This window comes from Mytilus trossulus, chromosome 7 (assembly GCF_036588685.1).
Source record: "Mytilus trossulus isolate FHL-02 chromosome 7, PNRI_Mtr1.1.1.hap1, whole genome shotgun sequence".
Classification (NCBI taxonomy): domain Eukaryota; kingdom Metazoa; phylum Mollusca; class Bivalvia; order Mytilida; family Mytilidae; genus Mytilus; species Mytilus trossulus.
Window position 1 is genome coordinate 6,067,445 of NC_086379.1, and position 13,709 is coordinate 6,081,153.

Consider the following 13,709-nt stretch of genomic DNA (forward strand, 5'->3'; position numbering starts at 1 on the left):
TATCCCAGAAATTCACGAAACTCTCCCATCTATATTCCTAACATTCAAAGAAGTAAAATCAAAGTAGACTGGCCAATATCTAACTGAATGTCCAATACTTTATTGGTGTAGAGATTAAGGGATTTTGTTAGTCAATTCTTAAATTAAATTATTCTTATTACTTTTTTTTAAAGGATGAATTTGATATCAAGTACAAATTAAAATCTGAGGGTAATTATTACCAAACTCCCAAAAATGGTACTCAATGAATTCTGAGTAAATACATTACTTTATTTTTGTAGGTGTACCATATTTCTGCTAACTGTGATGATATATTTCTGTTGTGTTCAGATTTCAGTATTGTACCATATCATTTACATTTATTTACTTCTAATAATTTGTACTTTTTGTGATATTGCAATTGTAGACAAAATACATTATGTATACATAACTGAGTTGTTGTTTTTATTATGATCTCGGTGAGATCAAAGTTTGTAAACCCAGTGAGTGTGTCAATTTGTCTGTCACGTCTTGTAAGTGCTCTAACAAGTACAACTCTTGCCATATTTTTATCAAAGGTTAAGATTGGCAATGTCTCGGACAAGTTTGGTTCAAATTAGCCCTCTTGTTTCAGAAAAAAAGATTTATGTAAAGGCCAATGCATGACGACAGATGTTATACACCAGGTGATAAAAAACTCATTTTTTTTTTGTGAGCCAACAAATATAAAGGCAAACAAATGTCAAGAAAAGAATGCACAAAAGTACAAAAACTGAAGATTAAGCAACACAAATAGACTAAATTATCACATTCAGTAAAGTCATTATCAAGGAACACAGGATCTGGTTACTCTTCCCAAGCACCTGAGATATTGGTGGGGTTCATGTTTCTCAGTCGTTAGTTTTCCATGTTGTGTTTGTGTACTGTTGTTTATCTTTTGGTTTTTTTTTTTCATTTTCAGCCATTGTTTTTATTTTTGACTTGTGAGTTTGCATATCCTTTGGTATCTATCAGCTCTCTTTGAATACAAAGGCAAACAGATTTCAATGAATTTGCTGAAATATGAACTATAGCTGAATGCCTAAAAGTCGTCACAAAAACCACTATCTACATAATAAAGCTGTAAGAATATACAGAAAACATCAAAATAGACATACAAATGTATCACCATGCTTCTACTATAGCTAATGCTCTCAGACAAACATTTTAGTTTCTTGTGTACAATTTGGAGTTTAGTATGGCGTTCATTATCACTGAACTAGTATATAAATTTGTTTAGGGGCCGGCTGAAGGATGCCTCTGGGTGTTGGAATTTCTCACTGCATTGAATACCTGTTGGTGACCTTCTGCTGTTGTGTGTTCTATGGTCGGGTTATTGTCTCTTTTGACACATTCCCCACTTCAATACTTAATTTTAAACATAGCTTCTATATTGGACAACACCTGTCTTTTGAATAAGACTGTACATAGATGTCTTTTTGTTGTTTGTCTTATTGGGTTGCTGTCTTATTGAGATACTCCACATCTCCGTTTATTCATTATTCATATCAACAATCTATTATTTCATTAACAAATTATTCTTTAAATTTACTATAACATAAGATAAAAATACTTTGCAGGATTTGAATTATTTATTTATCCTATATAATTTTACAATTGATAACAAAACAATCTCAACAAATGATTGGCTACAAGTTTTAAAAGCAATTAAAGCTATGAATCACAACCTCATGTAACAACAATACTGATCCCATTACAAAATATAAATATTAATGATAAAAACAGTACAAACAAAGATTTAAAATGACAAAAATACAAACAATTCTTAAACCAGATGCTTCGCAGGGCGTAGCTTTATACGACCGCAGAGGTTGAACCCTGAACGGTTGGGGCAAGTATGGACACAACATTCAAGCTGGATTCAGCTCTAAATTTGGATTGTGATTAAATAGTTGACACAGCATAGGTTTCTGACACAGAATGAATGTGTTCTAATGAACTTAAAATTTTTGTTTTCTCTTAGAGCAATTCACTATGCTGTTCAATATTAATCCTCTCAAAAAAATGTTTGAAGAAATTTTCTTTTTATTTATGATATTTCAAATGAGAAAAATTGAACCCAATTTTTTAATCACATCCCCCTTTCCCTTATTCCAAAACTAATCTCAATTAAAATATTCTAATGGAGTTTGCAACAATAACTACTCATTTAATTACATCATGAAATATTAAGATGTAAAAAAACTGCTTGTTATCACTGAATGGTAAAGATTATTTAAATTTATCAGTTGGTAGTAAAAAGTGAATATACATTGTATATTGTATATAACAAAGATTTAAGTTGATTCTGGACAAAGAAAGATAACTCCAATTAAAAAAAAATCTTGCAATAAGATATTTCTTGCTTACTATTTTGGACAAAGAAAGATAACTCTATTTTTAAAAAAATTTGCTATTTCACAATATAGTGAAATTAGGTATTTCTTGCCATTGCACAATACTGTGCAATTGAAAAGACTTGCTATTCCACAATACTTAATATAATAATTTTAGATCCTGATTTGGACCAACTTGAAAACTGGGCCCATAATCAAAAATCTAAGTACATGTTTAGATTCAGCAAATCAAAGAGGCCCAAGAATTTAATTTTTGTTAAAATCAAACTTAGTTTAATTTTGGACTCTTTGGACCTTAATGTAGGCCAATTTGAAAACGGGACTAAAAATGAAGAATCTACATACACAGTTAGATTTGGCATATCAAAGAACCCCATTTTTTCAATTTTTGATGAAATCAAAAAAGTTTAATTTTGGACCCCGATTTGGGCCAACTTGAAAACTGGGCCAGTAATAAAAAATCTAAGTTCATTTTTAGATTCAGCATATCAAAGAACCCCAAGGATTCAATTTTTGTTAAAATTAAACTAAGTTTAATTTTGGACCCTTTGGACCTTAATGTAGACCAATTTGAAAACGGGACCAAAAGTTAAGAATCTACATACACAGTTAGATTCTGCATATCAAAGAACCCCAATTATTCAATTTTGATGAAATCAAACAAAGTTTAATTTTGGACCCTTTGGGCCCTTTTTTTCTAAACTGTTGGGACCAAAACTCCTAAAATCAATACCAACTTTCCTTTAATGGTCATTAACCTTGTGTTTAAATTTCATAGATTTCTATTTACTTATACTAACGTTATGGTGCGAAAACCAAGAAAAATGCTTATTTGGGTACCTTTTTGGCCCCTAATTCACAAACTGTTGGGACCTAAACTCCCAAAATCAATACCAATCTTCCTTTTGTGGTCATAAACATTATGTTTAAATTTCATTGATTTCTATTTACTTAAACTAAAGTTATTGTGCGAAAACCCAGAATAATGCTTATTTGGGCCCTTTTTTGGCCCCTAATTCCTAAACTGTTGAAACCAAAACTCCCAAAATCAATCCCAACCTTTCTTTTGTGATCATCAACCTTGTGTCAAAATTTCATTGATTTCTATTAACTTAAACTAAAGTTATAGTGCGAAAACCAAGAAAATGCTTATTTGGGCCCTTTTTGGCCCCTAATTCCTAAAATGTTGGGACCAAAACTCCCAAAATCAATACCAACCTTCCTTTTATGGTCATAAACCTTGTGTTAAAATTTCATAGATTTCTATTCACTTTTACTAAAGTTAGAGTGCGAAAACTAAAAGTATTCGGACGACGACGACGACGACGACGACGACGACGACGACGACGACGACGACGACGCCGACGACGCCAACGTGATAGCAATATACGACGAAAATTTTTTCAAAATTTGCGGTCGTATAAAAATCTATCAAAAACAACAACTTGCCATAGCTACACTGACTAATAGACAACACAAACGTTCACATCCAATCTTTTATGATAATATTCTTTACAAAGCTCAAAAATTTAGGCATTGACCCACAGGCACTTGTTTTCTATCCATGGCAAGATCTACTTTCCCTGTAATATATAGGGATAGTAGATTTTGCCATGGATAGAACACAAGTGCCTGTGCATTCAGCTCAAAAGTGAAACCAAACCATAAAACAGACTTATTTAAAAGAAGGGATATAGTTACGATACTGTTGTTGTAATAAAACTATGTGTTATATTTGCCACTTGACATTAAGGAAAAACAATATTATCCTAAAATTTCATTCACATGATTTTTTAAAAATTATAAAGGTGATCGAGTAAAAAAGACAAATACGATGAAAAAGGAAATATTCTGTTTTCTCAAAAAACATTTTAAGTTGAAAATCTGCATTTAGAAATTCCTAAACAATTTGAGTATACAAGCACTGGCTGACATCTCATGTATTGCACTAAATTACAAAAATTTCTGAACAGATTTATGCTAGGGTTCATAGTTCATGTTTGATTTCAGTATTTCCTCCACAGTGATGATAGCCTTTTCCTGTCTCATGTAAACAAACAGACCAGATCATAACTGGTACCACTGCTAATAAACATATAATCAGTAACAAAACATTCCGTAACACATTATTGCTTACTGTACTACCAGGTCTGAAAAATAACAAAATATTTAAATTAAGAAAAGCTGTGTAACATACTGGTCAAGGATGAGCTATATAAAAAGTGTTTTCTTCAGTAAACCAGTAATTCCATAATAACATTTTGTGTAATAACAGAATCATTATGTAAATATGACATACTGTTGGTATCTTTTGACAAATATTTACTTCAGTAAAATTTCTGTTTAGTTTGAACTAAATAAGGCAGGAAAATGCTGAGCTTCTGGATTTTTAATTTGTTGTTTGACAATATGCATACTAGGTTGATGCCTTAGCTTTACCCTTGATGATAACTTCAATTTTGAAAAATTGATGATGTTCAGACAATACTATGTTTTAAAATCAAAATCTCTAGACAGTATTAAAGAAAAGCTGTGAATTTATGACAGTAACTGGTACTAGACAAGTATTTTTGTTTTTATGCTTTTTGGCATTAGAGAATTAATTATAAATGTTAACAAGAATGTGTCCAAAGTACATGGATGCCCCACTCAAACTATCCTTTTCCATGTTCCATGGACCATGAAATTGGGTAATAATCTAATTTGGCATTAAAATCAGAAAGATTATTTTATAGGGAACATATGTACTAAGTTTCAAGTTGATTGGACTTCAATTTCATCAAAAACTACCTTGATCAAAAACTTTAACCTGAAACTCATTCATTTTCTAGGTTCAGTGGACCGTGAAATTGTCTAATTTTGCTGTAAAATTAGAAAGATCATATCATAAGCAACAAATGTACTAAGTTTCAAGTTGATTGGACTTCAGTTTCATAAAAAAAAATACCTTGACCAAAATCTTTAACCTGAATGGAGGCACAGACGAACGGTCGGATGAACGAACAGAGCCACATACCAGAAAACATAATCCCCCTCTACTATTGTAGGTGGGGCATAAAAAAATCCAAATACTTTAATACAATCTCTTCAAGTATATTGGAACATGAAATATACTGTTATAACATTTAGCTACAAATGAAAGTGTTTTAGACATGGCCTATTGTAGCTGGTTGCTACATAGGAGATAAATCTTATTTCAATTTATATTTTTTGTCAGAGAAATCTCCCATATTTAGGGATTACTGAATGTAGTTCTAAGGCCATTTTAATGTTGATAAGGTTACTTTGAGCTTTTCTTAATTGTAATCGTCATCAATGTGGTTTATATATGGTTGAATGTTGTTGTCTGCTCTATGGTCGGGTGGTTGTAGCTTTGACACATTCATCATTTCCTTTCTCAATTTTATTTAAATAAAAAAATTGAAGTTTTTTGTACATGTATCTCACACAAATACACAACATTACATCAGTTTCATTACAACACACTTACCTTCCAATGTTGGTGAATTTAGACATGCTTAACCATGTGATTATAATCAGTGATCCTGATAATTCTCTGAAAACAAAAAATCAATCCAACAAATTTTCTTTTGATTTATAAAATTTTTCTTTTGATTCTATACTAATTAAGAATCGTTCTCTGAGAGTAAATTTTACTTAAATTGCTTTTTTCCCTTATTTTTTCGTATTTTAATATTTTGTCTCCAACTTATCAGTTTAAGTATTCTTTAAGTATCTATGCCCTCTCTATTAGAATACAATTTCAAATAGATTTGCAGGTGGGAAATGAAACAATCTATTCTGCCTCACAATTTAAGTTGCTGTCTTCCTTCTGGAACCAAACACATGATGGTCTTAATTCATATCTTTAAGAGTCAGTTTTTTATTTCCTCCATTCAAATACTTGGTTATTTAGAGCTTAACTTATAGAACATTCCAACTAGAACTGGTAATTTAGAGCTTAACTAGAACACTTATAGAACATTCCAACTAAAACTGGTAATTTAGAGCTTAACTTATAGAACATTCCAACTAGAACTGGTAATTTAGAGCTTAACTTATAGAACATTCCAACTAGAACTGGTAATTTAGAGCTTAACTTATAGAACATTCCAACTAAAACTGGTAATTTAGAGCTTAACTTATAGATCATTCCAACTAGAACTGCAAGCTTTAAATGCACGCTAGCAGTTTGACAATAATTGGAATCATGCAGAGAATGGTTATGAACTTATACACTAAGAATGTGTGTTTATTTTTAGATGTAATTCATTATTTTTTATTGATTGGTTGCTGTCTCATTGACTTATACACTACATTTTCTTTTAATCTTAAGATAATTATTCCTCATAAGAAGTTATCAGTAAAATTAAAATTGACATTTGAATTTTAAATGTGTCATCAGTAAAATTAAAATTGATATTTGAATTTTAAATGTTTAATGTACATACCGTCCTTCTTCAAACTTAAGAGGATTGTTGATGCCTTTAATATCTGCTGATACCATAATGATGTACAAAGCTAATGCAATACAAAATCCAAGGGAGGTAACTGCCACATAGGACCACACTAATGAATCTGAAAATTAAAAACAAGTTTTTTTTAAATGTGCACGAACAGCAGAAATGTGAAGAGTTATATCTTTTTTAAAAAAAGACACTCAACCAACCAAATTTTTACCATTTTCAATGTGTTACCATGAATTGTAAAATGATAAACAATATTTTGTGGAATTTTACAGCGCTGGCACCTGAATACATGCAATTTTTGTTGTATATTTAAAGTGATGCTCATAAAGTATCAGAATATTAAAAAAAAATCTGATTGTTGCAATTGTTAACTTGTCTATTTAAATCAATGTTCAATTTGGAATGAATACACAAAAAAGACATAAATATGTAACAAGAAAAGACCTCTATTAGCCCTAAAATCTTTTTATGCACTTCGTTTTGTCACCAAAATTGCATGAAAAGTCAACCATTTAAAAAAATCACTAGGTCCATTTAAAGAAAACTGGTAAAAACTCACTGAATAGATCATATTTTAATTGTAAAATTAGTAAAATATTATCACAATTTCCGGTGTGGTAAATAGCTAAAGTTTCCTGATTAAGAAAAAAGTTATTCTCAGTATCCATCTGATGATAGGGCTGTTTTTTTTAGAATGAAGATCTGGATGTATAAAACTTTATATCTGAATCATATACCTACTTTGAGAATCTGGTTTTATACAGCTAACTAAAGACAGGATTCCAGGAACTGAGTAAACTGGCTGCAAAAAAACCAAATGTAGAACTTAAAATAGAATATAATAAGAATGTAAAGATAATCTTGTGTAAATGTGTCTTCTATTGTCTTTGAAGGTGTTCAGGACGAAGTTCAGAGCTTTGCAGTTTCTTTAGACAACTCTCTTTTGTCAATGACCTTACTTTGACCTCTAAATGATTTTTGCTTTTTGTCATTGTTTATTTTCATTGATGCAGATATCTTTTTCATTATCCTTTCTGTTTCACAGAACTTGAGATGGAAGATTTCAAGATACTAGCCAAATATTTGTAACATAAGGGCAATAACTTTCTTTCTCATATATCTTTGGCAATGAACAGTATTTGGACTTGTTTGGATTGTCTCCCCTTTTTGTATTTGTGCACTCTAATTTAAATAGAATCTTACTTACCACCCATATGTACCAATCACTATCATTTAACTGAAATAAGAAAAATACATAACTATGACAACTGCAGTAAAATATGACCTGCTTCTGGTGGAAATGGAACTTATGTGAGTGCACTCATACATGTACATGCATGTAATTATTATACAAGTGTTTGTTTGATATTTGAATTTTAAAATATAAAATAAAAGATTAAATTAAGTCTGTTTCGTAGGGTTCTTACATCAATTCACTTTTCAAATAGTTTCAAACTTTGCGTAGATATTTTATTTAACAGTAAATAAGTTAAAAGATGTTGTTATATTCATTTGAATAAGGTTAATTTCTTTTTGATGCAGTTCATATATTTATAATGACTCTAATCTGACATCATTATTTCTCCTTATAAACAAAACCATGTTCTATTTACACAACAAATATTTCACATGCTTTGCCTATTTAAAATTCCGTTTTTTTTTCATACATATAGTAGAATTGAAATAATTCTGCTCAGTGAAAAATATCGAAAAATATAATGCCTTTACGTATTAAAACTAGCATGGAGCCTAACAAAAAGGAATTATTTCTAAATTTATATTATAATCACTATTCTTACCTTTATATGTACATGATGTACTTCAGAGAGAATTTTAAGAATTTGATTATAGTCATGGTAGTTGTTTTAAAAGTCCTACTTTCAAATTTTTTTTGTTTAAGACTCTTCTGGACTTTTGTAAATGTTTTTTTCAATGGAATGAACTAAAATACAATTAACAGTAAAACAGAATTAACTAGAGGATGCCAGGAGCATTAGCATTAATTTCTCAACTAGCAATTTTTTTTTTTTAATTTTGGACATTAAGACTACTTTGACCAAAAATTTAAACCTGAAACTGGACAGACCAACGAATGGATGGATGCACAGACTGAAAAAAACATGGACATTCTAAGCATGGAGAAGCAACAAATATCAATATTTACATCTTGGTTGGATGAAGAATTTTTCTACTAAGATGATTACCACCAAGAGACAACACTGTAACCATGGTAACTGTTTAATTATACATGTACCTGACATATAATGAATGGGATGCATTATACAATTTATATATGGATCAATACTGTTAGATTCTTACATTAGCTAAGGCAGCTAATAGGAAGAAGACTGCCATAATGGCATTGATGGCTCTCCATATTTTCACTCCATGTTGTACTTTTATAACATCTTCTTCAGGAGGTGTGATTCTGTACTCTCCTTTCATGGTCTGAATATAAAAATGATAAACATATTACACATGTAAAAGTTTACCAATTCAACACTGTTTTTGGATATTTGAATATCAATTTTATCTGTATATATATATAAAAAAGAAGATGTGGTATGATTGCCAATGAGACAACTACCCACAAAAGACCAAAATGACACAAACATTAACAACTATAGGTCACTGTACAGCCTTCAACAATGAGCAAAGCCTATACCTCATAGTTAGCTATAAAATATTGATTTTGTAATCAATAGATTAAAACTGACCTAAATGTTTTTTATACACATACATGAATCCTACATGTATATCTGAGGATACTTATAAGGTTTTGCAAAAGCTCATGTTTTCTAGGATTGCTATATATTGACTCCTTTACACTAAATCCAGAGAATCTTGGATGTGTACTGGTTGATATTTTAGTCTAAAATACATGTACAATGCAAATGCATGTCTTTCTAAAATTAAAGTTGCTGTTCAGGGTTTTGAAATAGCTTTCGGTCACTGTGGGTACTCTCAAATCTGTACTTAGAGCTTTTCTTGATTTGATTTATTTGGTGCTTTGTATTCCGTCAAAGCTCAGACATTAAGAAGTCTATTTTTGTTTTTGACATAAAGAAGTCAAAACATGTATTTATTATAAAAGTGTGTTTTCAATTTTACACTTATTTAAGTCAGAAAATGACGGACTTGTTTAGGTCTATTTTTGTTGATGAAAAAACTTAATTTTACTTGGTGGCCAAAGTACACCACCTATGACATCAAAAACCTGTCTGAGAGTTCACAAGGACTTGAGCTATCTATGTTTAATTATCTTATCGAACATCCTTACTAAACACAGATGTTTTACCCCATTAAGTGTGGTTTCAGGTTACTGGTTGCGTTGTAAGGTTAATTAACATTATCTCAGATTTTTTCGACTCTCATTCATATTTTTCTGTAGACAATGTTAGAAGACAAAGCATTGCCTTTCAATGTTGTCATTATTTGATTTAGATGCAGGACCTTTTTATAAATATGGGTTGGTCTTGAAATTAACCAATTTTGATTTATATAACTTTTAGACTTGTAGGAGTCAATATTTGTAACTTTTTGATTCTGGTCAATTATTTTTTTATTAACAATATTTGACTTATTAAAGTCGTATTTTGTCTTGCATTAAAGGGAGACAAATCTTAAAACTTACAAATTTAGACAGCTATGAGTCAAAAGCAGATTCAGACTTATTTATGTCTGAGCTTTGACTAGTATTTATCTGATTAGTAAAGCCCTTTTCAACTGATTTTTATAATTAACTCTTACATCATTGTACATGTACAATGTACATGCATGTTGTATTATTAGATCCCTTTTCACTTGGAAGATTTGGTCCTAGTTTAACCTTGCCACAATGTTCAGTGACTTTCCAACAATAAATGTAGGCACCTGTAAATTCAGTAGTTGCTGTTTTTATGTGTATATCATACATGTATTTGATTATTTTTTTTGTATTAGTTTATACATAAATCAGGCTGTAGTTTTCTTGTTTGAATTAATTTACAAAGACTTATTTGGCTAACAATGAGGTATAGTAAACTTATTGCTCCTTGTTGAAGGCAGTAAAGTGACTTGTAATAGTTGCTGAGCGTTTTTTTTCAATTCCCATGAGTTGGTTATCATACCACATCTTCTTATGAAGTTATTCTTATACTGAAAATCCATAGCCTGTGATCCTAGCTCACTGCTCGACAGTTGACAAAGTCAAAGAATTAGAAATTGGATCAGGATGCCAGGCTAACAAATCCCACATGAGTTTAAAATCCTATCAATAAGGATACATTTACCCTCTTATTGATCAGTTGATAGGATTTCAAACTCCTGTGCAAATCCACACTGTGACAGTGACAGCTGGTAAGACAATTGATATACTAATATTGGAGTATTAAATGTTTTATTTGCAAAATGCATGTGAAGATATAAATACTTACTTCTATTTAATTTACATTCATAAAACGTGCACATGTGAAAATTGTCAGCTGTTTTGCTGTTTGTTTACGTTTCTATTGTGTGGTGTTAATTTTACAGTATGACTGGGTAACATTTCATTTGTACCGGGTGGGCTATTTACATTTATGTTAATCTACCTTGTCCAATCATCCATTTGAGATATTATACTATTGATTTTAAAGTATATGTCTTCTTTATACATAAAAAAGACAAGACACTACATTGACAATCCATCATATTTTCATCACTTTAAAGTAACATAAAAGGTTAACTCGCCCCATAGAGAACTTTCTCGTCACATATTTTTGAAGATACCTTATTTTCCTATCTTTCATTTACAAACCAATACATTTTCTTTTGAGTTTTGTTTGTTATTGTGACTGTTGTTGCTTTGTGCACTTTTACTGATATGTCTTTTATGTCTGATATGATTTTGTGGATTTTATGTGACGAAATAGCTACAAAAAAACAGGCAGTGAGTGGCACATGAAACATTTTGTTTTCAAAATTTTTTCATCTATTTCATATCACAAATTCATTCTTTCTTAAAGTTGAATTTTATTTTTTATTTACTGCAACAAATAATGAGAAAAAAATACACATATAAAGCACGAAAATTCATTGAAAAGGGGAGATAACTCTTCATTTTTGTACAACATTTTATTACATTGTGAGTGAACTTTAAAATCATTTTCTTAGCCATCCACGGTTGATTCAAAATTATCTTTGACATATATCCTTTGTATGATATAAACATTGTATAGGAACCAAAAATTCAGTGGAAAAAATTATGTTGTGCCACCCATATTATAGGATTTGCCTGATATTTATTTTGACAGCCTCTTAAGTTTACTTCTGAAATCTAAATAAAATCTTATCGTATCGCCGAATCAATAACTCATTTTGAATATTTTAAGTGTGAATAATAAATTAAACGGCGAGTGTTTGTTTTTTCTTTATGTTACAGTTTCCATACAATTGATTAAACTCTTCGACTGAACTACTGAGAAATCAATATATAGTCGGGAAGAAATATCTGCGCATGTTGGAACTAGGATCGATTCTTCCTGCTAATGGCTGCTGATATAAACATAACGAGATGATTCCGTTGTTGATTGTAATAACTTTTTCCAGCTTTATGCAAACATTTGGACAGATATCGTTAAAATTACAATATTGTTCTTTTTTCAATAATCGAGCGCCAAAACCACAACCAAGTTTGAAAAACTGTACATGGTTCCGTGAAAACTCATGCTGTATGCAAGAAGAAATTGACGCTACGTTTGGAAGAGTCAAACCGTTAGTTGGAGCCTCTCCAGATTGTCTTAGATACACTAACTATCTAATGTGTTATATATGTGACCCTTTGCAGGATAAATTTTATTGTCGAGAAAGGCTAACGGTATGTGAAGATTTCTGTGATTCTTGGTACCAGGCCTGCGGTTCAGCCATTCTGAAAGGCTCCATTATAAATTCTCTGTACACAAACGGTGGCAACTTTTGTGAAAGTAGAAGTTTTCTAGTTGAACAGAACACAGATACGTGTTTTCGTGTAGACAGTGCGTTAGATAGTATAAACTCAGGAAATTCTCTACAGAATGGTATTGGATTATTGATTATTGGTTCACTTATATTCTGTAAACACTTGATGTTTATGAACTAAACTTTTGTATAAAATACAATGTTTTCATCGAACCAATCTATTGTAAACACATATTATTTCGAACTGAAATTTTGTATGCATACATACATATTGACATTTGAAATTTGCCAAATTTTATATTGAAAGGCTTTGTTATCAACACGACAAACGGTATGCAATGCTGCGAAATTGTGCTATAATTCGTGTAGATGCTTACATTTTTAACTTGAGTTAAATATTTAGATATAACATGTTGTTTTTCTGAGTGGTTGGTTACTTACATCGATAAAATATACATATACAACAGTCCCCTTTTTATTTTACTACACTTTTTGGTTTTAGTTTATCTAATAACAAAATCAATTTCATCAGCTCGACGTGACTTATAATAGTCTAGTAATATTTGATTTCCACTAAAACTTTTGATTTGAACAAGAAAGCTCTTTATTCTTTGAATGTGTGTGTGTTTTTTTTTTAAAAGAATTAAGATGCAAATCAAATCGTACTTATTACAGAATGAAAGGGTAAAAAGAAGTGGAGTTTAATTTGTTTATAGTCAACGATTCCTTTTAACAATGATGATTTATTTTGTTAATTCGTCCAATTGAATCAGACATTTTTGTTTATTATATTAAAAGTGATTGAGTGTAGTCAAAGATTTTCAATACAGTTTTATAATTAAATATGCAGATGAGTTTAAAATAAAATTCACATGGAAAAAGAGGTTGAACTGATTTTTCAAAGCTTTTCTGTATGATTAATAGTAGTTTAAACATATATTATTTGTAT

General features: G+C 30.5%; 2 protein-coding genes across 2 annotated transcripts; one reads left to right on the plus strand and one right to left on the minus strand.

Moving 5' to 3' along the window:
- Window positions 1-3,797: 3,797 nt before the first annotated feature.
- LOC134724537 (transmembrane protein 220-like) lies at window positions 3,798-11,379 on the minus strand. The gene is made up of 7 exons (XM_063587626.1): window positions 11,260-11,379; window positions 9,164-9,292; window positions 8,052-8,081; window positions 7,586-7,646; window positions 6,827-6,953; window positions 5,866-5,931; window positions 3,798-4,525 (listed from the first exon to the last, which is right to left on the minus strand). Exons 2-7 carry the CDS (start codon window positions 9,287-9,289, stop codon window positions 4,363-4,365), a joined length of 573 nt encoding a protein of 190 aa, XP_063443696.1. The 5' UTR covers window positions 9,290-9,292; window positions 11,260-11,379; the 3' UTR covers window positions 3,798-4,362.
- Window positions 11,380-12,335: 956 nt separating this feature from the next.
- LOC134726776 (riboflavin-binding protein-like) lies at window positions 12,336-13,233 on the plus strand. Its single transcript, XM_063591189.1, has one exon. It carries the CDS (start codon window positions 12,378-12,380, stop codon window positions 12,939-12,941), a length of 564 nt encoding a protein of 187 aa, XP_063447259.1. The 5' UTR covers window positions 12,336-12,377; the 3' UTR covers window positions 12,942-13,233.
- The last annotated feature ends 476 nt before the right edge of the window (window positions 13,234-13,709 follow it).

Excerpts from the sequence above, each read along its gene's own strand:
- LOC134724537 (XM_063587626.1), bottom strand. The coding sequence starts at position 9,289 with ATGAAAGGAGAGTACAGAATCACACCTCCTGAAGAAGATGTTATAAAA. Across the intron at positions 8,082-9,163 it reads TATTAGCTGCCTTAGCTAAT|TTAAATGATAGTGATTGGTA; the intron begins GTAAGAATCTAA and ends TTCTTATTTCAG. Across the intron at positions 5,932-6,826 it reads CTTAAGTTTGAAGAAGGACG|AGAATTATCAGGATCACTGA; the intron begins GTATGTACATTA and ends TTTTGTTTTCAG.
- LOC134726776 (XM_063591189.1), top strand. The coding sequence starts at position 12,378 with ATGATTCCGTTGTTGATTGTAATAACTTTTTCCAGCTTTATGCAAACA.